Source organism: Centruroides vittatus, unplaced genomic scaffold (genome assembly GCF_030686945.1).
Source record: "Centruroides vittatus isolate TY-2023 unplaced genomic scaffold, ASM3068694v2 contig_290, whole genome shotgun sequence".
NCBI lineage: Eukaryota > Metazoa > Arthropoda > Arachnida > Scorpiones > Buthidae > Centruroides > Centruroides vittatus.
Window position 1 is genome coordinate 2,521,532 of NW_027121846.1, and position 24,177 is coordinate 2,545,708.

Below are 24,177 nucleotides of genomic sequence, written 5' to 3' on the forward strand. Positions count from 1 at the left end.
ACTGTGAAGAACTCGGCTTTTATTATACTATTTTAGATGCATTTTTGATTGCGTTTTAATAGGGTACGTCAAGAGAATGTACACTAAGAAGGGATTTTTTGAAATTCTCCCCACGGGGGAAGTGTGATACATTTATAATAGATACATTTTGAGCCACAACAACGCGTGGCCGGGTCAGCTAGTAAGTTATATATCCCTATCACGCGAGGGGAGAGAGAGAGTTCACATAAATGGGTTCCATACCTCTTGGACAATCAGTAATTCAAATATGCTGTTCGTCACGATGATCGAATATTCCTTTCTAGGGAAGGTTCAATGGCACTTGAGGCACAATAGTCAAATATATTCCGTAGGCACAAACGGTAAGATCGCGACTCGAACTAAATCGATGATAGACTCCCCAGAGGGGGGAAGGAAGCATCTTATATAGCTTTTTGCTGGGAAATTTGGTCACGTGCATGTGCTTAGGCCATAGGTGTTCCCGGGATTGGAAACAATACGGCGAATTCGGGCGCTAACTATAAACTTAAGTTGCAAGATGATCTGTACTCAGCGTAAGAACAATGGATAGTTGACAGTTATACGGCCGGGGACGCATATTTTCTCGTCCAGGACCGTTTTTAGGCAGGATGTTGATATCCAGGACAGTTTTTAGTAGGATGTTTATAATAGGAAAATTTTCGATTCGATATGGGGAACAATTTTATTATAATTCGTTTTATATTCGGATTATATCCGGATATAAGAAAGGGGTAATTATTAATTCGGATATAATTTATTATAATTTTGTGTCAAGGGGATTTCCAAATCTCACATATGTATAAGACACAGAAATTTTGTATAGCAACTTAGGGGTTGCTTTTGTCACTAAAATTGACCTTTAAATGTCATAATGAAAAGATGTGTGTGTATACTCAATGGACATCATTTATTTTTTTAATATGCAAATAAATAAATTATATATATATATATATATATATATATATATATATAATTTATTTATAAGTTGCTAACCTCAAAAGACTTCATATAAGACTTCTTTAAATAAAAAAAAATTGGTGAAACCAGGTTAAAAAGTAAGGCTCAGGAAAAACATAACCTGTAAGTAAATGAAACTTTGTGGCAAGGAATAGTGGAAGCAGATTTGACATTAAGACTTGACATGTAAATAAAATGCACATTACACAGACTACAACTATACAACTACAGGAAATTTTGAATGAAGGAATTTCATCATAATAATAAATCGGAAAAATAAACATTGGCACAGAAAAGACTGAGCTCTACTTTGTGTTTTAAATCATTGAGCATATTAATTTAGCTGAACGTTAGGATATCTTTAAACAGTATGAGTTAATAAGGAGAGGTGAAATCAGGGGAGGAGGCAGGGTATCCAGGTTTCCTGGTAGTTAAGCATGTCTTTGTAAATATCGTGTTTATAAAAAAATTATTAGAATTAGTTTGGTTAATTTGGTTAAGGTAACGTGACACATGAGCGATCTGCCAAAGAGGATGCATTTCAGGAAGACTTAGTAACATCTAAATAGGGACCAGCTTTACATAAGATAAAGAAAACCCAGAAAACTCCACATGACCAGTCCGTTGGCTATGGGTGAAATCATAACTGACTATTGGTGTTTAGTGGTTTTATCCACTTGGTTACTGGAGGGTACTTATATTGGACTGCAATTTGAAAAAAAAATTGTAGACCTATAAATTTCCACTGTCATCTGTCCATCTCTGTCTTTCCTTGATCTCGAGAATGGAGTTAGATGAAAGTCGAGACCAGACGTGGAAATCGTATGAGAAAGAAGACCACCAGATTAACAATACATGAACTTCTGATTTGTACTGCAAGTCAAATTATTTCAATTCAAAAATTTTTCCTGAACAGATACACACAACAGACATGACTCTATTGTTAACAGGAAAGGTATGATGTACAAGGCAAAACACTACTTCACGCCATGCAGGCAAGCGCTATGTGCTACTTGTTGGCATAACAGCACATCTATTTCAGACTATATCATTGTCACAGTAATTCAGTAAACATAAATATATATTTTAAAAAATTATAACCTTTTTTTGTAAGAATTATATTTAGTTAATTATTTTGTTGAATTTTTTTTCCAATAGATGGCACTACACATAAAGCCAGCAATCAAATGTAGACAAAAATTAATTGATATATAGAAATCCAATCAATAATTTAGGGTGGAAAGTAAGACATTATCTAAGTTAAAAGTATTTGAACATAACTGTACAGTTTAGTAGCAATTGGTTGAAGGGCCTAGACGTGCATAATGAACAAACATACATCCTCATTTATATATAGAGAACAAGCAATTATTTACTGTGATATTGTCACAATGCCAAGCTGCAATTTTTTATTATATTTTTTTATTTATTTTAAAATATATGCTCTCCACCTCAAATTAGTAGTGACTTGCCCCTGTATAACATACTATTCCTTTAACAGTAGAGTTGTGCCAGTCATCTATCTAACACCTTTTGGGGAAAAATTTTTGAATTGAAATAACATGACTTCTGGATTGCATCGGAAGTTCTTAGATGGTTAATTGGGGCCTCCTGTCCTGCCCATAATGTTTCCCTATCTTGTCTTGTCTTATATCTAACTCTGTTCTCAAGATTGAGGAAAGACAGTGGACAGACAACAGACAGTGGAAAGAAATTTTTCAAATTAAACCCCAATAATTTACTTAATATTGATCCTTGTGAAATGCTACTTATTGGAAAAAATTATGTAAAAGGAATTCAAGATCATTTAAAGTTACTTAGTCTTGATATATGGCAGAGATTTCCAACTTATGTTCTGCAAAATCCTAGGGTTTGTAAGGAACCAAGTCCGAGCGTTATTTTTATTTTACTTTTATTTTGCTTATTATTCTATTTTTGTTTGGGGCTTATGTTTTGTTAGGACGAAGGTTTCCTCACCATTCACCTTCAGTAATTAAAAAGAGAAGAAATAAAACCCAACTCACCGACGAAAGAAAAGCGCCATAGGACTCACGCACATTTTCGCTCCCCGAGCGGCAAAGAATAGGTCCGCACCGAGAAGAGGGGGGGAGAACCCACAAGCACGAAATAAAACTCGCTAAACCTTAAGTAATAACGTCCCGGAAAGAATTGTAAAAACAAATAATGTAAAAGGTTAGTGAGTAAACTGTCGGAAAAAGGGCTGCCAGACGATGAAAAACGTTATTGTTAGCATTTAAGTATGTAAATGAGGGGAGTGACCGCATTCAGAATTGTGACGTCACCTCACACTATAAATCCCGAGTCTCAAGTGAAGACGGAGAGGTGAATTCTGATAGCAACGAGCTTGGTGAGCTTCGCAGCAGTAATAGAGAGGTGTCCGATAGGATCTCGAATAGTTCCAAGGTGATTTGAAGTGATTCGAAGTTTGGATCGACAGTCTGAGAAAGTCTTGAGAGTTTGAGGAAATAGGTTCCGAGTATATTGAGGTGACGATTAGGATCTCTAGTTTATAAGAATTATTGTTATAAGTTAAGCTTTTTGGTTTTGTCGGATTCCCAAGGGGAATAGAGTTAAGTTAGACATAGATTTGAATCGAGAATTGTCGGGTTGACTTTGTTGAATTTCTTAGAATAAATTATTGTTTGATTTTTACTAAATATTGTACATAGTTATTGCTAAACGACTAATTAAATCTTTGGTTTTTTTCTATTGACAAATATTGTCTTTATTTAATTCGGTGCACGCTTAAAGTCCAGGCCTGGCACGCTAACGCGAATCCGAGTAAAGTACCCGGTAGGTTAACGGTTGTTTCCGACACGGTAGAGTCGATAATCGTTGTAAACTAAAATAGTACTTTACAGGTTCTACCAATAAAAATCTGTTGAGTCTAGTGATGTATGAATGTAATGCACCAATGCAGATTTTGGATGCAAGGTGTAATTGTCCTAGTCTTTGATCGAGTCCTATTTACACAGTTATTTATAGCTTTATAAACAGTGGAAACTGACTTTATCGGTAATAGAATGAACTGAAATCATGATATTATGTTTGACAAGATAATGAAAATCATAAAAACAGTAAAATTTAACCTAAAAAGGTATAAAATCATTAAAATAATAACTGTAAAAAGTATCCAACATATAAATAGTAATATGATCGATAAATTTGCTTTAATTCATTGATATCTGCAGCACAAGCCTATTGAATCTAATGACAGGAGTGGCCAGTCAGATGGTACATACTATGATACTAGTTGCAGGACACTCACATAAGACAAGCATCATATTAACCCAACGAGTTAATTAATGTCCATCATATATACTGTGTTGTAGTGCATCGGTGCAGTTTACAAGTAGGAATATCAGTCAAAGACTATTAAAGTTTTCCATTGCAATCATTTTGTGATATTTTAAGCTTTTCATGTAAAAATGTAATGGAAATCGTATAAATATATAGTGCTTTTAGTTTTGTATATACCCCAAATTAAAAAAAAAATGATGGAGTGTTGGCTGAGAGAAGAGTTTTGAAGAAAAATGTAGCAAGTACTTTAAATGTATTTAGTGACAAGGACACTGAAAAGGCAGATACAAAGATACAAATCCAGGCACTAGCACTGTTTAAAATATTGAAAAAAAAAAAAAATTTAACACGTTAATGACCAAGTTTGAATTAAGTAATAATATTTGCTTTCCATTATTAATCTGAATTTTTATTGCATTTTCATTCAATAAATTGATTTTGGTACGTCTACAAGGGCAGTTTTTTCCAACCTCTGATAGTCCATAAAACAAAGACAAGTGTAAATAACAAAATGAATTTATACTAAAAGTTAGGTACAAACATGGTTACTTTTTGACATAATCACCATGAAGATTGAGGTATGTGCCAAAAAGTAACCATTCTTTGTACCTAACTTTTGGTAATAAATTCATTTTGTTATTTACACTTGTCTTTGTTTTATGGACCATCAGAGGTTGGAGGGGAGAAACACAGCCCGTTTTATCTAGGATCATTAAAAACTGTCAAGGTTCCAACTTTTTTTTTACTACAGTAAAAAAGATTCCACGATAAAAATAAATTGGGAACCACTGATAAGGTGTTTGTTTATCCATGAGTGGAATCATGTAAAATATTTGAAAGGAAGGATGTTAGGGAAAAGAGTCGAAAGCTGTAAAATATTGAGATAAACAATGTAGGTAGATTTCTTTATTTAAAATTTTCTTGAATTGTGAAAGTAGTTTCAAGAAGATTAATCTGTGTTGAATGATGACATATTCTACAGTGCTGAATGGGGTATAGTTTAGATGTTATTGGCAGATACATATTTTTTATATAAACAGATCAGCTATGCTAAAAATATTAGAAATGATACAGTGATGGATCTAAAAGAGTGTCATTCTTTTATATTACAGTCAAACCTCTGTTTACGAACAATTTGGTTTAGAAACAAAATTTTGAATACCATATTTACCCAAGTTGCTGAACAAGCTACCTGTCAAGAGCTGTCCACAGACAGTCAACCAAAAAAACACCACCACCAAAGACCCTGCATGATACAGACCAATTACATGTTTTCCAAAACTTTACAAGAATTTCTCTCTTGCATCACAAACTAAATATATGATCATATATGAACATGACATTCTTATACACCAACAAAAAAGGTTGCTGTAGATACCCAAAGGTTGCAAAGAATTACTACTCTGTTATCATATGACAAGTTCAGAAGCAACACAAACATATACATGGCATACATTGATTACAGAATAGTATTCAATAGTGTCCTACACACTTGGCTGCTGCACACTTTGCATCTACAAAATTCATAAAACCATCACAAATAAACATCAAGCAAGGAATTTTTCAAGAAGGGACCTCTTTGGTTCTGCCTTGCACTTAACCCTTTATATAACACATTAATACTGTACCCATATTGAATTTTGTTCACACAACAAAAGAATACTGTTCACATTATCACATCTCCAGAAATTACAGAAAGCTGCAATATTGAACACATCACACTGTTAGGAAATTTCTAGATGTTGACACACACACCAATAACACAGCTTAATATTATACTTGTTTGGGTAGCTATGCTTTGACTTTAGTCCAACATAGCACTTGTCACTAGTATTAGCTGAGCATGACATTCACAACATAATAGGCACAGGTAACTTCCCCAAGACATTGAAATCATTAAAATGACTATTAGAGGGCTGTCAAAAAATGATCAGTCTTCTATATTCTATTTATCACAAATATCAACATTTTTGAGATGCTAATAAGAACTGACTTCAGCCTTCTATGGAGAAATTTCCAAAATCTTATCTACAATACAATAACAATTTATTAGTGCAAATATACTATTAACCAACTATTATACCAGACCATCATAATATGTAATAAAAAGATTTGCTTAACATGCTAACTATATAGTGTAACTTATAGTTACACTATATAGTTAGCATATAGTTATACTTATATATAACTATACACTTCTGTATCAATAACAAGGAATCATATAAATAATGGTTCAAAGGATATCATTTGATTTTCTTTAAAACTAACAAAATTTCAAAAATGAGAACAACATTACATAATGTCATTTCTTTCAAAACTACAGAATATGAACTAATGACAAAAAAAATCTACCGTATTTTACAGACTATAAGACACACTTTTTTCTTCGAAAAATTGCCTCCAAAATTCAGGTGCATCTTATAGTCCGTAAAATACGGTATATTTATCAATAAAAATTATTTTGTCAAAAAATTTAATTACTAACTTTTATATAGGGTAATTCATGTGCAATGGTGCCAAATTTTCCTATGTTGTAGAATGATAAAATGAACAACGTTGGACCCTTAAACAGGTAACTGAAAATGCACTACTGAGACATTAGAGTACACACGTGCTGTAATAAGCATTACTTATATGCATATATGGCATACAATAAACCCGACCCAGGCATTGTTGTTGTCTTTATTAAATGACAGAGCTCTACAGTTCTCACTAGTTTGATAGAACTGATCAACATGGTCACAGCAATAGTGCACTAGCAGATATGTACAGTACTACCTCTAAGGAGAGGACTGTGGCAGCAGAATGCCTCTACCATGTGTATTTCCCCAACCATCAGTGTCCATCTCATCCTGCAAAATGTTCCCTGCTTACTAAGTACCATCATCTGAGAGATTGGAAGGTTATCTAGGATGTAAGTTTGAAGAGGATGTCTTGGCCTATATTGTGAGACCCAAGCAAATAGTTGGGTACCATCTGCATTTGCTACTGTCTGGTTGGTCTTGCACAAGGATGAATTCCATCCTTTCCATCTACAGAAGGTACAGGATTTACAACCACAAGACTGCTTTCAAGACAGACAGTCTACAAGTAATTGCTACTCCAGTCAGCAGCAAATCTTGCATTTCTCCAACAAATGCTGTTTACAGTTGAGGCATTTTGTATCAGAAGTGAACTTCACAACACACATGTATGGACAACGATGAATCTATATATTATCTACACCAGTCAGCCATCAGCAGAGGTTCCTGATTAAATGTGTGGGCATGGATAGTTGGAGATCATCTGCAAACCATAAATCTTATCAGAACATCTTATTGGAAGATGACTATTTGGCATTCTTAGCCAGGACACTATCTGAGTTGTTGGAAGATGTGATTCTCCTGAACTAGTGAATATGGTTTCAACATGTAGGAATCACTCTTACAGAGTGACACTTTTTGGACATGAATTTTCCCCAGTATTGGGTGGACAGAATTTGAAATATGCAGTGTCTGATGCAGTCACTAGACTGTATCCCATTTGATTTTTTCTATGAGGTCACCTCAAAATGCTTATACATGAAGATTGAGAGCATAGAAAAAGAGCTGGCAGGAAGAATCATTGCAGCCTTTGACTTGGTTTGGCAGACCTGTAGCATTTGCCAGAGTTTAAAAATCCTTAATACAACAATGTTTATAATGATATTGGAGACATAAATTTAAACAGTTGTTTAGTTAACTGCTCATACTGTATTCAGGACCATTTTCTGAATGTCATCTGAGCATAATAAATTCTGTCCAGCACATCAGTGGTACATTCTCAACAATGAACAATAAACACTAAACAATAATTTTGGTTTATGAAACCAAAATTATTGTTCATTATATCACAGTACAAAACATAGATAAAGCTTCGTAATACAGTATTTCATTATACTATTAACGGTGATTTATGACAAAGTATGAAAAATAATCAAAATTATGACCATTCGACCAGTACTCTGAAAATTATTTGGATTTGTTTTCTATTCTGTAATTTTTTTTAAATTTATAGCTTGATTAAACCACTGTAAACCTTCTTTCAAGGAGTCATTTTTCAAAAACATTTGATTTGCATGTTTTGCTACAAAAATGTAGTTAAATGAATATTTTATACATAAACACACATCACAAAACCTGATAAATTTGTAAAGCCAAACAACCACCGGATTACATCGGGCTACTTGAATATTTTATAATATCAATATTTCTTAAAAATTTTATTCATTTTATTGGGTTGTTCTGAAAGTAATTTCATTTTTTTATTACTAGAGGAATTAGATGTATTTTTACCAGCCAATTTTCTTTTAAACCACATTTTCATTATATACTTTGACAGCTGACATTTTAAGGCTTATTTGTAAAAAATTTTGTTTGATTCGGTACAATTGTTTTTTTTCGGTGACCCATCAAATATGAAAAATTGAAAGCATCATTTTCGGCATATTTTGCTTTTTTATAAAAAAAACCAAAATGCTGTTCAAACAAGAAAAAAATTGTGGTACAAAGATGTGTTGAGAGAAAAACAGTGCCAAAACTGGTTTACAAAATTGCATTCTGGCAATTTTAAATATCGAAGATACACCACATTCCGAATGGCCTTTGAAGCCAATGAAAACAAAATAAAACGTAATGATTGAAGCAACCTGCCATATAACAACATGTGAAGTCACTAAGAGATTAAATCTGTTAAATTGAACAGTTTATTATTACTTCAAACGAATTGGTTTCATTTCAAAGCTCGATATATGGGTTCCACATGTGAGATGCTCTCTATGGTTGGATTTTAAAAGAAATTTTTTTTGAGCTTTTACCAGACAATTTAACAATTGATTCGAAAGTGTACTGCCATCGAGTAAACAAATTGAGTAATATCATCAAACAGGAAAGGCCTGAATTGATCAACAAAGTGTAGTGTTTTACCATGATAATGCCAAATTTCACACAAGTTTGGTAACTCATCAGAAACTGTTATAGCTTAGATGGGGTGTGTTATCACACCAACCATATTTGCCAGATCGGGCACTCTCAGATTATTACTTGTTCCGGTCTATACAAATTTTTTTTAACTGTAAGATGTTTACTTGAAATGACAATGTCAAAAATCACTTGGACCAGTTTTTTGTAAAAAACAATCAAAATTTTTATGAATGTGAAATCATGCTACTACCAGAAACAATGACAACAGGTATTTGACCAAAATGGTCAATATATAATTCAATAAAATATTTATTTATTATAAGAATATTGCATTTATTTTTCTATGGAAAAAATGAAATTAATTACTTTCTGAACAACCCAATAATAAACTTGTTAAACTATAATTTCATATCTTTCAATATTGAATTTGATTATTGTTACAAAAATTCTACAAAAAAAAAAAAAAAAGTTTTTTTTAATACAAATTTAAGGACTTCATAATTATTTTTTAGCATATTGTTCTCATTTTTATTCTAACAAAAAACTGTTCCTAAGTACAGGGTGTCCCAAAAGTCCTTTTCAATTTGTTTTACCCACTGTGCGAACGCAACCGACGGTAGGGGCATGGGACTTATACCGATCGCTAGCCTCATCCTTGGGAATTTAGTCACTATGGATCGTTTCACAGGAGCAGTGTGTGAGAGTTGCGTGTGCGAGTTTTACAAAAACAATAATTCTGCCATTATAGCTCAGCAAAAATTTTGTAATCTTCATCGATTGCATCACATAAATGAAGCACTGAGTACTCAACTCATCAAACCACGGGTACAGAAATTTGAAGAGACTGGTTTGATGATGATCAAACCTCAGATGGGGCAACCAAGGTCATCAACAAGTGAGGAAAATGTGGAGAGTATACCAGTCAGAGCAATTCCTGCTCTCTGTTTGCAAAAGGGCAAAAATCTTCCTAAAAGTTCCCTACATTGCATAATGCATAAAGACTTGTGTCTCCACCCTTACAAGATACAGTTGGTTCAAGAATTAAAGCCAACTGATGATGCTGAGAGGCTTAACTTCACTAACCAAATGATTAATCGATATCCAGATGAGGTGATATAAACTGGCCTCTACGTAGCCCCAATTTGACACCAATGGATTTTTTCTTATGGGGCTACCTTAAATCAAAAGGTATACAGCAACAATCCTACCTCTCTGGATCAATTGAAACCAAATATCTGAGAAGAAATGGCAGCAATCATGGAGAACACCTAAGCAGTTCTCAGAAATTTTGTCTCTTGTGTAGAAGTGTGCCAGCGAAATAACTGAACACATTTAGATGATATTATCTTTAAGAAATAAATTCCCAGAGACTGTACTTTAATAAAAAAACAATTTTTGTAATAAACTAATACATTATTTTAATATTGATTTTTTATTTTGAAAAAGACTTTTGGGACACCCTGTATTATTCTTCATTACAAATATTTTTCTAACAATAAAAAGAATTTTTACTTTTTTAAAACTACCATTATATAAATAAAAGTAATCCAGTACATTTATTTTAAATTATGTGCATTGAAAACTCTCAAAAAACTTTAATAGAGTTAATGAAAAAAATATTTTATTGTAAATTTTAAAAAAAATATTTTCTCACTAGTTTTTTTTGAGTACACTTTTCTTCATAAAAAAATTAAAATTGACAGTACTTTTTGATCAAATTTTTACTTTTATCCTCTAAATAGGTATATACTTGAACACAGTTTTTTAATAAAAATCTTGTTATTTATTACAATTTAATCACTAAATGTTAAAAGTAAATTTAACACTATCATTAAATTATTAAAGACAGCATCTATTAGAAAATGCAAAGCTTAGTTAATCATTTGTTAAATCTTTTGATACACTCAATTGATTTTCATTCTATTTTATTTTTGCAGTCCAATGAGAGAAGTTAGGTTCTGGTTCAAAACACCTGCACTCATCATTCTGAACAAATTATTGTATAGATTATTTAGATTAGTAAAAAATATATACATTTAACATTTTTTATTCTGTATTTGGCACACACATTTGTTAAATGTGTAGAATGTATTAATTAAAAAAAATATTTTTTTAAAGTAATCTATAATTATTTTAAAATTGGTTGAAACCTTAGTGGAAAATGAACAACCGGTTAGATTAAATGAAGTTTGAATTACAGTGCAATTTAAATAGTAAATGAAACAGTATATAAACAAATTAGAGTATACAAATCTGAAAATTGATAAAAGCTGCATATTCATACTATTATATTTTTGTGCATAAAACTTGCTATATTATATATCACAAAAATTGCTAGAACTAAAAATCTTTGTGTAACACGTCCTGTATAATCCATGTGCTGTAGAGCAGTGGTTCTCAAAGTATGATCCATGAATAGGTGGTCTGTGAGCATGCATCAGGTGGTCCACAGACCAACCTAGTCATATTTAAGCCAAACCATTGATAAATTATATCTAGCTATATTAATACTATTTATATTATCAGTACTATAATAGTAATAATAATATAGTCTGATATAATTCAGAAATCATGTGGGTTTAGTATATAAATATAAAAAAGTATAATTAATATAATTAAAACATGCCAGGACAAAATTCATACTTTACAATATTAAATTCACAGAAGCAATCACAAAACCTTTGCGTCTTCTTTTAACTGTCCTTTTCACACTCGGGAAATAACTGTCTTTACGGCAGAGTCGACCTTCTTTTGTAGGCTACTCTTCCGCCTCAATATGTAAAACACGGTTAAAAATATCCCCGAGGCTTTTGGCACAATCATTAAATTTTTACAAAAAGTATAATTAATATAATTAAAACATGCCAGGACAGTTATTTCCCGAGTGTGAAAAGGACGTTAAAAGAAGACGCAAAGGTTTTGTGATTGCTTCTGTGAATTTAATATTGTAAAGTATATAAATATGTTTGTGTTTTTAAAGGACTGTTTGGCAGCCAGTAGCCTAAAAGGAAAGGTCAGTCACCAAAAGTGTAATGTCTGGAACACAAAGTTAATGGTGGTTCCTCTTTTTGGAAAGGACTTTGTCTTCAAAAATTAATCATAATTATCACCATCGAATGAAGATTTACAAAAATATAAATATCAAGTTTACGTGTTTAGAGATTTGACCTAGTAATTTTTCCAAAATACAGTTCTATACTGCTTAGTGAGAGAACATCTTCATGTATCATCTCTCTCATATTAAGTTATGGGATAGATAAAATATTTTGGTACATAATCTATCATTATTTACAGGATAGAAAGTGGATGAAGAAACAGATGGTCCACAGTTCATCTGTGACTTGGTTTAAGTGATATACAGTCCATAGGTTGTTAACTTTGAAAACCACTGCTATGGAGCAACCATTGCTCTTTAGGTGGAAGTTTGTACAGTAGAGCATCGCTTATCCGACCCCCGATTAACCGACTTATCGGTTAACCGACCGCGTTCTAGTCGGCAAATTCAAATGTCCACTAGTGATGTGGCGCTACAATATTTGGTTACGTCTTGGCTACTTTATTATTTTTGTTAAATTTTTGCATATTTTAGCTGGCAGCACTGGCTCGACCATGAAAGGGAGGCTAGTATTTAAACCAGGCCTAATACACTATACTAATAATGTATTTTTTCATACTTTTCGGTTATCCGACTTTTCAGTTATCTGACCAACCCCAGTCCCCAATTGAGTCGGATAATCTATGCTCTACTGTACTTGCAATTTAAAATTGGAATATAACTTCACCTATTGCATGATTACACGCCTTAAAATTAAATTTTGAACACAATCCACAAGTTATATGCTTGAAAATACAGTAACTTAAGATTAAATAATATGCTAACAAAAATAAATAAATAAAATTTTTAACATCCTATTTATTACAAAAGTAAAAATATTTACTTAAAAATTCAAGGTTTATATAATAGTTATATAATTGTAAACTAATGAAAGAAAATAGATAAATGTCTAAGATCCACACCATATTTTTAGTACTTTTTTTTAAATAATAAATTTTAACTTTTATAACAAGAACTATTCAATCTATCCTCAGCAATTACTCATTGCTAACAAAAAGCATTGATTTAGAGTTCTGGAACAAATTAAAGTTTGTAGTTCATCACCTGGAAATTGCTTTTATTATTTTGACATTTTAGCAATATAGTACTATTCTTGATTATTTGTAAAAAGAAAATATAAACAAAATGGATTAAATATCAAAATGACAATATCTGTACAGTGATAAATGGATAAGTAATTTTTCTGGATTACTGATGGGTTAACTGTATTCTAACTTAACCAACAGTTATCTCATACTACCTTTAAAATACCCTGTAAATCAGTACAAATTGGTTAATAAAGAAAGAAAAAAAAAAACATTAAATGAAAATTCTTAACAAAACATGCATCATATCTGGCAATATTGAACATTCTTAACAACAAAATGTACAATAATTTGACATCATACATATGGCAATGTTGAGCATACTAAACAGTAGCAGCAGGTTGGTGTGGAGACAGAAAATTAGCTGAAATTACTGTCATTGGTAACCTAAAAACATTATTTTCAAGTTAAAAAATTTAGACTATATTCATTAAAAATCAACAAATATTTTTTTTTCATCAGATCAAAAAAATTTTTATTCCTAAATATAGAAATGTTTTATAGTATGCATACATGTAAATATTTGTTAAAAAGCTAATAATTTTTCTTTTCTTATTACTGTAAAGTATTTGAAGTTATATAAAAATCTGATTTTTATTTCCTCTAAAAAAGAAATTTGAAGATAAATATTAGTAAATTAGTACATTTAGTAAAGAATTTTTTAAAAATTCTTAAATGCTTGAAAAATATATTAAAAACTAACACATCTGCTTATATGAAATTATTCTATATGAAGAAATGACTATACACAAAAAACTTTCATATAAAATCAGTACATAAATTCTTAGGAGTTACCTTTTAAGTGAATAAAATTGAACATAACTTTTTAGAGTTGAAATACGTGAATCAATGTGGATATACAAAAATAAAAATTAAGATCAGATGTGCAATCGTGGTATCTAGATATCCTAATATAATAGTGAGGTATCACATTATTACAGCTTGAAACTAATCTAGTTAATTAGGATCATCTGTCAGTAAACAGAAAGCTCAGATATAACATTAATAGAAAAAAAATTTACTAAAATCATCATCATTGCATATACATCAATTTGTTGTTGATTTTCATTTTATGTTAAGAAAAAAAAGAATGCTGTTCAATTGAAGTTTCTATCCAAATCCAAATATTTTCAATTATTTAAGGTTAATTAAATAATGACTTCTAATTACAGTTGTTTAATATAAATATATAATATATATATTTTGTATAAAAATATATTTTGTTCTGAGACACACACCAGTTAAAAGGCTTTTAGGTACATGCATTTTAATATAAATGTCTAAAAGTTTATTTTGCCTTTCTGTGTAGTTTTATTTGGAAATTTTTTACATGTATCTCATGGCAAAATCAATTAAAATCATTTAAGTTTTTTTTAGTAGACTAAATACATCAGTCTTATTAATAATTTTACTAATATTTAGTCTAGACTAAATAGATTACTTAGTGTAAGTGTAATAAAACATCTGTAAATCAAAAGTACTTTCTAAAATATAATATATTCATTAAACCTGGATAATTAAAATTTATTTAAAAGGATAATTACATAATCATAGATTACATAAATATAATAATATCTGCCAAATAAAGTAATATTTAAAATTAATCTAAAATTTTTTCTTTTATTCTTAATAAATTTTTTAAAAATTTGTCACTTTCACTAGCTTAAATATTTCCAGAATAAACAAACATTATTTCTGTTGATGAACATTGAAAAATTAATCAAATGTACTGTACATGGGAAGATTAATACACCATTTTTTTTATATGTAATATAATATCACAAAAAAAATATACCCAAAAGTATACCAATTCAATCAGAACAGAATGAAGACAAACTGAGTGACTAACTGGGCCTTAATAAAAGTTTAATCAATACATGAATACCTAACTCCTAATAACCTTTATTTGATTAGTAAGTTCTCAAATATTGAACTTGATAAGAACCAAATGAAATATATAATTCATAATATAGCATGAGTCCTTTTCAGGAATTTCATCACAAAACTTCACACTTCTATAAAAAAACATTTTAGTCAGATATTAAAATTGTTATATTACATATTAACCTTTGTGAATTAATTTTAGTTCATAAATAATAGTCAAAAATTTATTATTAAAAAACAAACTTCAATAACTAAAAATAAGATATTTACTATATATTGTAAATATCAACACAGAATAAATGTTATAAAATTAATAAAACCTTGCAATAAAATGCTGAACTAACTACAGGTAGTTTTATCATTTAAAATATGTTTAAAAGTAGTACAACAAATAAATGCTAAAATTAATCTTAAGAAAAATATGTATACAGGAAAATCCTGATCTATATTAAGAGCAAGCATTCTAATAATAATCGCTTACAGAAACAAATCTAGCAGGAAACTTTCTTAAAAATGTCAAATTATAAATATAGATTAATTAGAAAAACTTATTGACTTATATATATATTACACATGTTACATGTGTATACAAAGCATTATAAATTTTATTTTTTTGTAAAGTTACATTTGCTGGAAAGATGAAACTGCAAATAAGTATAGGAAAACAAGAAAGCATTTCTTAAAAATGAGTAATTTTGCATTCTACGATGAATTGCAAATATTACTTAATCTTTATTAGTAATAACAACGGGATGGCCAGATGGGTGAGCGGTCAAGGTGGCAGCCTACTGCTCTGGGGGACCTGGGATCAAATCCAGACGGGTTGAGAAATCCCCAGGAATTTTTCAGGGGGTAGTTCATTTGGATACGTCAAGCCCCGTCCATCCATTGTGGGCCTGGTCAAACCCACAACGGGCCTGCTAAAAGATGCCCTCTTAGTGCCAACAGGGTAGAAAGAGTTAAGGAAAAAAATAATAATAGTAACAGTAAATAGATTTATTATTATTATTAATTGAATTTAGCTTCTTGTAGCATAACATATTTTTACCTTCTCCTTGTAAATCACCTTATTTTACCTACCTTAACGATGAGCTGATAACTGACGTTTAAATTTGCATATATTTTATTTAAATCACATTTTGTATAAGCATTTGAACATGGTAATATATTGTAATATGAAAAAAAGTGAATTTAATAATAATTATATTTGAAACAGAATGCAAGATGTGTAAAATAACGAAAACAATGCAAATCGTAATTAATTATCATTTTCAAATCAATTAAAATGAAATTTAATTAATTAAATATTGTTACTTACTTGACATCGTCCTCGTAGAAGGCTTAACGTCGAAGGTCAACTTTATTTACTAACATCAGTTTAAATTTGGTGGATATATTCGAATCATAATATGCTGTATTCATAACATGGATGTCTTTTATTATAGCAATTCAAGATGTCACCATACCTAATAACAAATGGACATCAAATCGTTCCGAATTATTAATCCAACGAGTAAACTCCATCCTCTGCGATGACCAGCACAACCTGGCGGTAATTTCTAAAATTACAAAAAAAAAATAAAAAATAAAATAAAGTATTATTACATAACTAATATAGAATTTAAACAAATTCGTCTATTCATTTTTTATTTAGAAATAATAATAATAATATATCTAATTAAAAACATTATTATTTACGATATAAGCCATTATTTACTTTATAGTTATTTTACATGTGTAACGCGTTTAATTATAGTTTCCCGGCATTTACATGTATTATGCATCTTTATGAGAACATTTACGATAATTGACTTCTAACATTTGTCATATTTATAAATATAAAACTTTATGGAAACACGATATATTTATCTGTACATACTGAACGGTTATGTGCTTTGTATACTGTCTAGATAAAGAATTTACAATTATTATCGTTATTATTATTATTTTTTCTTTGTCTAAAGTTGGCATTGCAAAAATTGCGTGCCGTAAATAATAGATCTATATAAAGTATATATACGTGTATACTTCATATAAATATATATTTGTAACTATAAATTTTTCAAATTTTTAATCTTTTTAACTTTTCTTTTACAGAAAAATTAACAAAAATTAGCCTATTTTATGCTTTTTAACTATAACTGTATAAATTCATATTGAAACATATGTCATTACATAGCACAAAATTAATCGTGTTTTTAAACAATTCATTCATCACTGTTATTATTAACTATTAATTTTATTTATTTCTTTGTAATGAGATAGAAATATTCAGTTTATATTTAAAAGATGAATCATGGATGTATGTAAAATTATAATTATTTAATTAATAATTAATTTTTTTTAAATTGCTGAATAATATACTAAAAGGTAAATTGACATCTGTTTATATTTAAATTTTATAATTTCTATTAATAACATATGACTGTTAAGTTTATATTGTACTGTACAGTACATCTTTTATGTATTAATAAATAAACCTAATTCTGTTGTAAACTTACACGAACATTTTCAATTATTCAGTATTGCATAAATCATAATTTGTATTTTAAAAAGAATAAAATATTTTTTTATTCCTGGCTGAAACTTATTTATAAAGAATTTAAATGCTATTGTTATAGTATCGGATAAATACTTTAATTACATTTGTATATTACTATGAGTAATGTAATTAGCAGAGTTTATTATGTAATAATAAACTTTAAAAAAAATCTTTCTGAAATCAATTAAGAATATTATATTATAATTGTTAACATTATATTTAATATCATAGTTATTAGCGTTATTATAAGTATTACATTAATATTAAATTGTGTTAATTTTTTTCAACACAATTTAATATGAATTAATAATATGAATTTTAACTTTTTTTTAAATCGATTGTTATAAAATTTTTTAATTAATAACATTATTGTCATAAAGGCAATTATATAAATTAAATATTTGTAAATAATTTAGTTTTTATTTTTTTATATAAGCTGAATGAATTTACTTATGTCATTTTTTCATATTGGTTTCTAACATGTGTTCTAACATATATACTCATATACATAAATAGGCCTACATTACTCATATATATATATACATAATATAGGTATTAATATTTATATATATAACATATATATGTATAATGTACGTATATTAGTTAATAAATAATAATATAAATAGAAATAAATTAAAAATAACAAAAATTAAATATTGAAAAAGTTATAATTGTTAACTTTTTAATAGTATGAAGTTCCATAAAAGATTTCATAAAGATTATTGAATATTTTTACTTCTTGCATAAATGTTTAATTATAGAATTAGAAATAAATAAATTTTGTAAATATCAATATCTAGACTAATACGTCGCTGACTAGATTATATATTTTTGAAATAAACTGATAAAATTTACTACAAATATATATAAAGATAATTAATTGCTTTTATGGAATGAAAATTGGAACGTGTTATTTACTATTTAAACAAATTAGGTTTATATAAATATTTTTAATTTAAATTTTAAGACGAAATTTTTAAAACAGTAGTTTATTATTATTATTTTTAATAATAATAAATTTTTAGAAGCCATTAGCTGTATCTTTTAGTTAAAATTATTATAATAAAGATTTTAAAATATATATTACAATTACAAGTAACAAATTTAAAAAATTGGCATAATCTTTTTTTATATATGAAGGTAATTTGTTTTACGGTTGACGTACTTAAAAGCCATAAAAAATAATAATAATTCAAATTGCCATCTCATAAATGCTGTAGTTTTAAATATATAACTAGTCAACTATATTTAATATATAAAATTTAATTAAAATTCAAATTTGAAATTTTGAAAATACCTTGATTATTGAAATATTGAAATTTTTTCTATAATGATTTGCTATGTAAACTTACAATTACTATAATATGCATTACACAATTTTTCCTATTATAAATATTGTTCTCATAGACTGTTATCAATCGTAATTATCAAAATATATTTAAATGATACTACAATCAACCTACTAAATGTTATTTACTAAAGCAACTTCAGATTTATCTTGCATTTATCAAGTTTTCAATTAAATTATTTTTTGTTTAACAGTTGTTTTGTTCTCATGTTTTTGTTTGAAAATTATACTGAAATATCGTTAAAATAATTATTTTATGCTTTATATATTTAATATATTTTTAACCTTTAAATCATTTTTACATCCTTTGGCTTTATGTTTAGTTATACTGGTATATTAGTCTGTTTAACCAAAATTATATTTCAGAACATTTTTTTAAAATTTAAAATGCAATTTAGATAAAACATTGGTTTAAAATATATTTCAAGCCTCAATGATTACTGTAAATTGTCTTAATTTTCAAGATTATAAGTGATTAAATCGGAAAATTATTGTTTGTGAATCACTTGTTATAAGACAAAGTTCCTTGTATAGCTTACTAATGTAATTGCTTATTCTGTTTTATTCATTTTACAGTTAACTGATTAAAAAAATCTAAGATAAAAACAAGACTTTATACCATTACATTAACGGAAACAAAGAATAAACAATTTCATTTTTGTAAATTTTGTAAGGAATGCTAATCTAAATGTTAAGTTATTACTTCGGAGATATATTAGAGATTATAAACCAGAAAAATATATCAACCAAAAACAAATTTTACAAGAATACAAATGTCTATATATATATAACACTAATATTAAACTTTATAGGCTTTATATGTGTAGTGTACTGTACAAGTAATAAATTTTAAACGCGATTTTAATTTTTGAATGAATATTTATTAAGAATCATTCTTTTTATCACATATGTTTTATAGTAAAAGATTTAAGTAGCCATAGTTTGAAGTGATAAATTTCTCTGGTTGATGACTTTCATATTGTAAAACTTGCAAACAAAATCTTGCTGGTCAATTTCAAGTTTTAAATATAACTAAAAATACGAAAAACAACTCATTTTCCTTATTTAATACATTCTGGTTCAATGATATATAAAAATTCAAAGTATGCAAAAAATTTATAATATTACTTTGCACTTTTCTCCATATATCTCACTTTCATAAATTATAAGCTTAGGTAATTAATATCTGATTATTTTTACTTTCCCTGTTGTTATATATAATATAGAGAAAGTATGACGATCTGTCTAAGAATGACTCCCAAGATTTTTACATTTTTGGACTCGGGACCTTGAAACGTCAAGAAATGCAAAAAATTTTAATGGGTTTTCTGTATATATGGATGTTGGTGTGTGTTTGCACAATTTTGTTTACCAACTTGAAGCTTAATAACTCTCGTGTTTTTTCTCGAAAATTTCAGAAATTTTTGTATATTAAGAGGATTAATGCTATTAAATTTTAGTGGTAAAACGAGGGGTGGGGAGATAAAGGGATTACGTGGGGTTGGACTTAATGAAGATTCTACTCGTTATTTGCATTTACAATTTTTAATAAAACTCATCTCCATCCTCAAAATTAAGCTTTTGGTCATTATATAGTAATTAATAATATGAAAAGTGTTTAGTAAAATATAACAAGTAGTGCCATACACAATTTAAAATGTTTTTACCAGGAAAGTTACTTTCCTGATAAAAATCATTTTAAATTGTGAAACTTGAAAACTGTAAGATTATTGTTGTATTAAATAAAACTATAAATGTTATTAAATCGTCACGATAATTTTTAAATTCAACTTGCAAATTTTAAATCTATCAATAAGGACTGATTTATATTTTAAAACGTGTTTCATTTTTTTCACAAATTTGTCGATAAATATAACAAAATAAAGTTTAATAAATATTTATTTTAAAAACTTATAAAGTTTAATATTTAGTATGGTATATATAATATTAAATATTTAATAAAATATAATATATTCATTACTTATGTATACAAATGTCTATATATAACACAAATATTAAACTTTATAGGCTTTATATATGTACGAGTATAAGTGATAAATATTGAAGAAAAATACTCAGACAAGCTTTATAAAAAATATATATATTTTTTTATTTAAAAGCTTCTTTAAAATGAATAATTTTACGGTGGCGGTTACGATGAAATAATGCAATTAAACTATTGATAAAACATCAACTAAAATATATTTTAGAAAAATAAGTAAAATAAAAAGTAATTAAATAAATTTAAACCAAACAGCATTTAAAATAATTTTGTTTTACGTAATTCATACAACTAAATTTTCCCTATTTTAATTTTTCTTTATGTTAAACAAATTTTATGTAAGTGCAATATAGAGGAATATGTCTGATAAATCAAAGTTTCACGATAGCAGGTAGTTTTTTAACCTTGATTTTCTAGTCAGATAAAAATGCACATTTTATCTACACCCATTTATGATAATATTATTGAGGAAAACTATTTTTTTTTTTGTTTGATTTTGTAATTTATTTTTAGGCTATTCTTTTTGCTACAAATGTTTTTTGCAAACGTGTTTCATGGTGATATATATTTATCAGAATGACGATTAATATTAAGTAATTTAAAAGATAAAAGTGTTTTTTGTCATACACAGAGAAAAGGACCCACTTTATATTAAATTCAATACATTAATGTTTATATTAGTGATTAGTAGACCTATAATTGATTGTGTTTCTTTTTATCTTCTATGCCCGTGAACTTAATGTAATAATCGAATTTTCAGTTATTTTAATACTTAAATTTTAAAATTAAATATAACATATTTTAAAATTCTATAGGCCTATACGCTATAATCATTTTATGTATTTTACACTACGTATACAGTAGCTTAGAGCTGCCATTCGTTCCTATTTTTCGATTTAGAACACTTCGTCTCGATAGGAAACTTCTCCCGGTGTCCCGATTTGTGCTAGGCCTAAAGTCTAATACGAATCGCAGACAGCCGATATGACTATAGATATGCATGCATACGCTGCATGATTTTAAATCCCATTCGTTTCGTCTCCTAATGACGTATTTAAAATGTAAGCTATACGAATAACGTAATCAGTATAGAAATATATCATATCCCAACGAACAAAACTGTGTTTAGTCAACTTGTACGCGTAATGAGGTTGCATTTTCTCATTAAGTTATTTTTTTATTCGAATAATTAAAATAACAAATAAAAGTGAATCAAAATATACCATTACAAATACTATAGTCTATAATATAATAAAGTAACAGATATAAGGTAATAAAAACTAATAATTAATATAATGCCAGGGGCGGATCCAGGGAGTGCGGAGGGTTCGTTTGCATCCCCTAAAATCCAAAGTAGAAAAGATTTTCTATAGAACTACAGTACAAAGGATATCGATATTGACATGAAGCGCACCCCCTAAATGAAATTCCTGGATCCGCCCCTGAATACCCATCGCTAACTCACGTTTTTGTTATTTGATATAAAAATAATAGGAAAAATACCATTGTAATAATTTATCAATACTTTTGTTTATGAAATATGATTCGGTTTTACGCATTAAATGAATCTACGAAAATCATTTGAGAATACTCTCTCGAATTAGAGCATGTGCATTGCTATATCTGGTGCTCTTTATTTATTTTATCTTTGATCAATGAGGATATGGTATTCTCTCTTGTACCGACTTTTGAGCTAGTGTAGAAAGTTGTACACAAAGATTCTACACTGACGAAACAAATAGTTAAGTGTAACTACGACATGAAAGCTTACACTAAAGCTACTAGATACTGTATATCTACACGAAACGAACAGAGCTTTAATATGCACTCAGTCGGCGCCATCTGGGAACACTCAGAAAAACTAATATCGAATTTAAAGGAGAGATATCACAAATTCTACAGTTTTAGCATCTTAATTACTGTATATACTTTTAACATATAACATACAATGGATATAATGCATCGTACGGGGCACTGCTTCTATGGAACTGTATATGAGAATTTTTTTAAGTACATAAGAAAAACATTTTTTGTGTGTATTTGTTCCGCGATTACACTATTATTTTGCAACGATACAAAATGATAAATGTTTCAAAACTGCGGTTTTGAAAAACAACATGGTCTGACTGTAGTTAGTCAATATGACGAGAAGGAATGTGTCGTTCAATTGCATCACTTATACGAGATATACAATACAAAAACAAAAATAACAGATTCGAAATTTTAATTTCGTATACGTAGGAAGTATATTTATTTATTAATCTAATTATTTAATCGAAATACTAGCTGTAAACCTTACGCGACTGCTGTTATTATTTTTGTAATTTTGTGATTTTTTAAAAAAATTATTGTTACTTTTTTGTTGCAATTTACAATTACCGTCGATTATACGAAAATCTATTATCCGAAAATCAATTAATCTAAATTTACTAATTCTAGAAATAACAAATATTTTACGTAATAATGATTGTCGACGATTTTCTATAGGTCCACTATTGAGTTATTTCATTATTAATTTTATTATTATTTATTTTTTACTTTGAGTTCAAAGTTTCAGACATGATATAAGAAAGAAAATATGAGGGGATCTAATAACCCAATGCACTCAAACCTGTCTGAGTTTCTTTTATCGTTCGCCTAGGATTCTCCAGATGGCACAAGTGTAAAATTAAGTCTTGCGAAAGACACTTTGCACCTAACTTTATTATTAAAGAGTGGAATGGACTAATTTTGTGTTTATATTTTTATTTTATTTTAGCGCTTATTTCGTACAATTCGTCAAGATGATGAGGGAAATGCAGCACTAACAATACCAACATTTATACATTTATACCAACTGCCGATGATTTACTCCTTGATGAAATCACTTGCATATGAAAATTGCACAATGAACAAAAACCAGGTTTCGATTTGATAGATTTCCAGCCTTTGACAACAGAAACCTCAAGGGCTTCTAGGGCCC

The 24,177-nt window shown here is 28.6% G+C and overlaps 1 protein-coding gene across 2 annotated transcripts in view; it reads right to left on the reverse strand.

Annotated features, from left to right (window-relative positions):
• LOC136972404 (oxidation resistance protein 1-like) overlaps nt 1-16,882 on the reverse strand; it is a 54,406-nt gene extending 37,524 nt beyond the window's left edge. Inside the window, exon 1 of one of the 2 annotated variants that reach the window (XM_067266997.1) lies at nt 16,642-16,882. In XM_067266997.1, coding sequence (XP_067123098.1) covers nt 16,642-16,648 — 7 coding nt within the window. In that variant the 5' untranslated portion in view covers nt 16,649-16,882. The remainder of the gene's footprint in view (nt 1-16,641) is intronic. The other variant, XM_067266996.1, reaches the window with a different exon arrangement.
• Between the last annotated feature and the right edge of the window lie 7,295 nt (nt 16,883-24,177).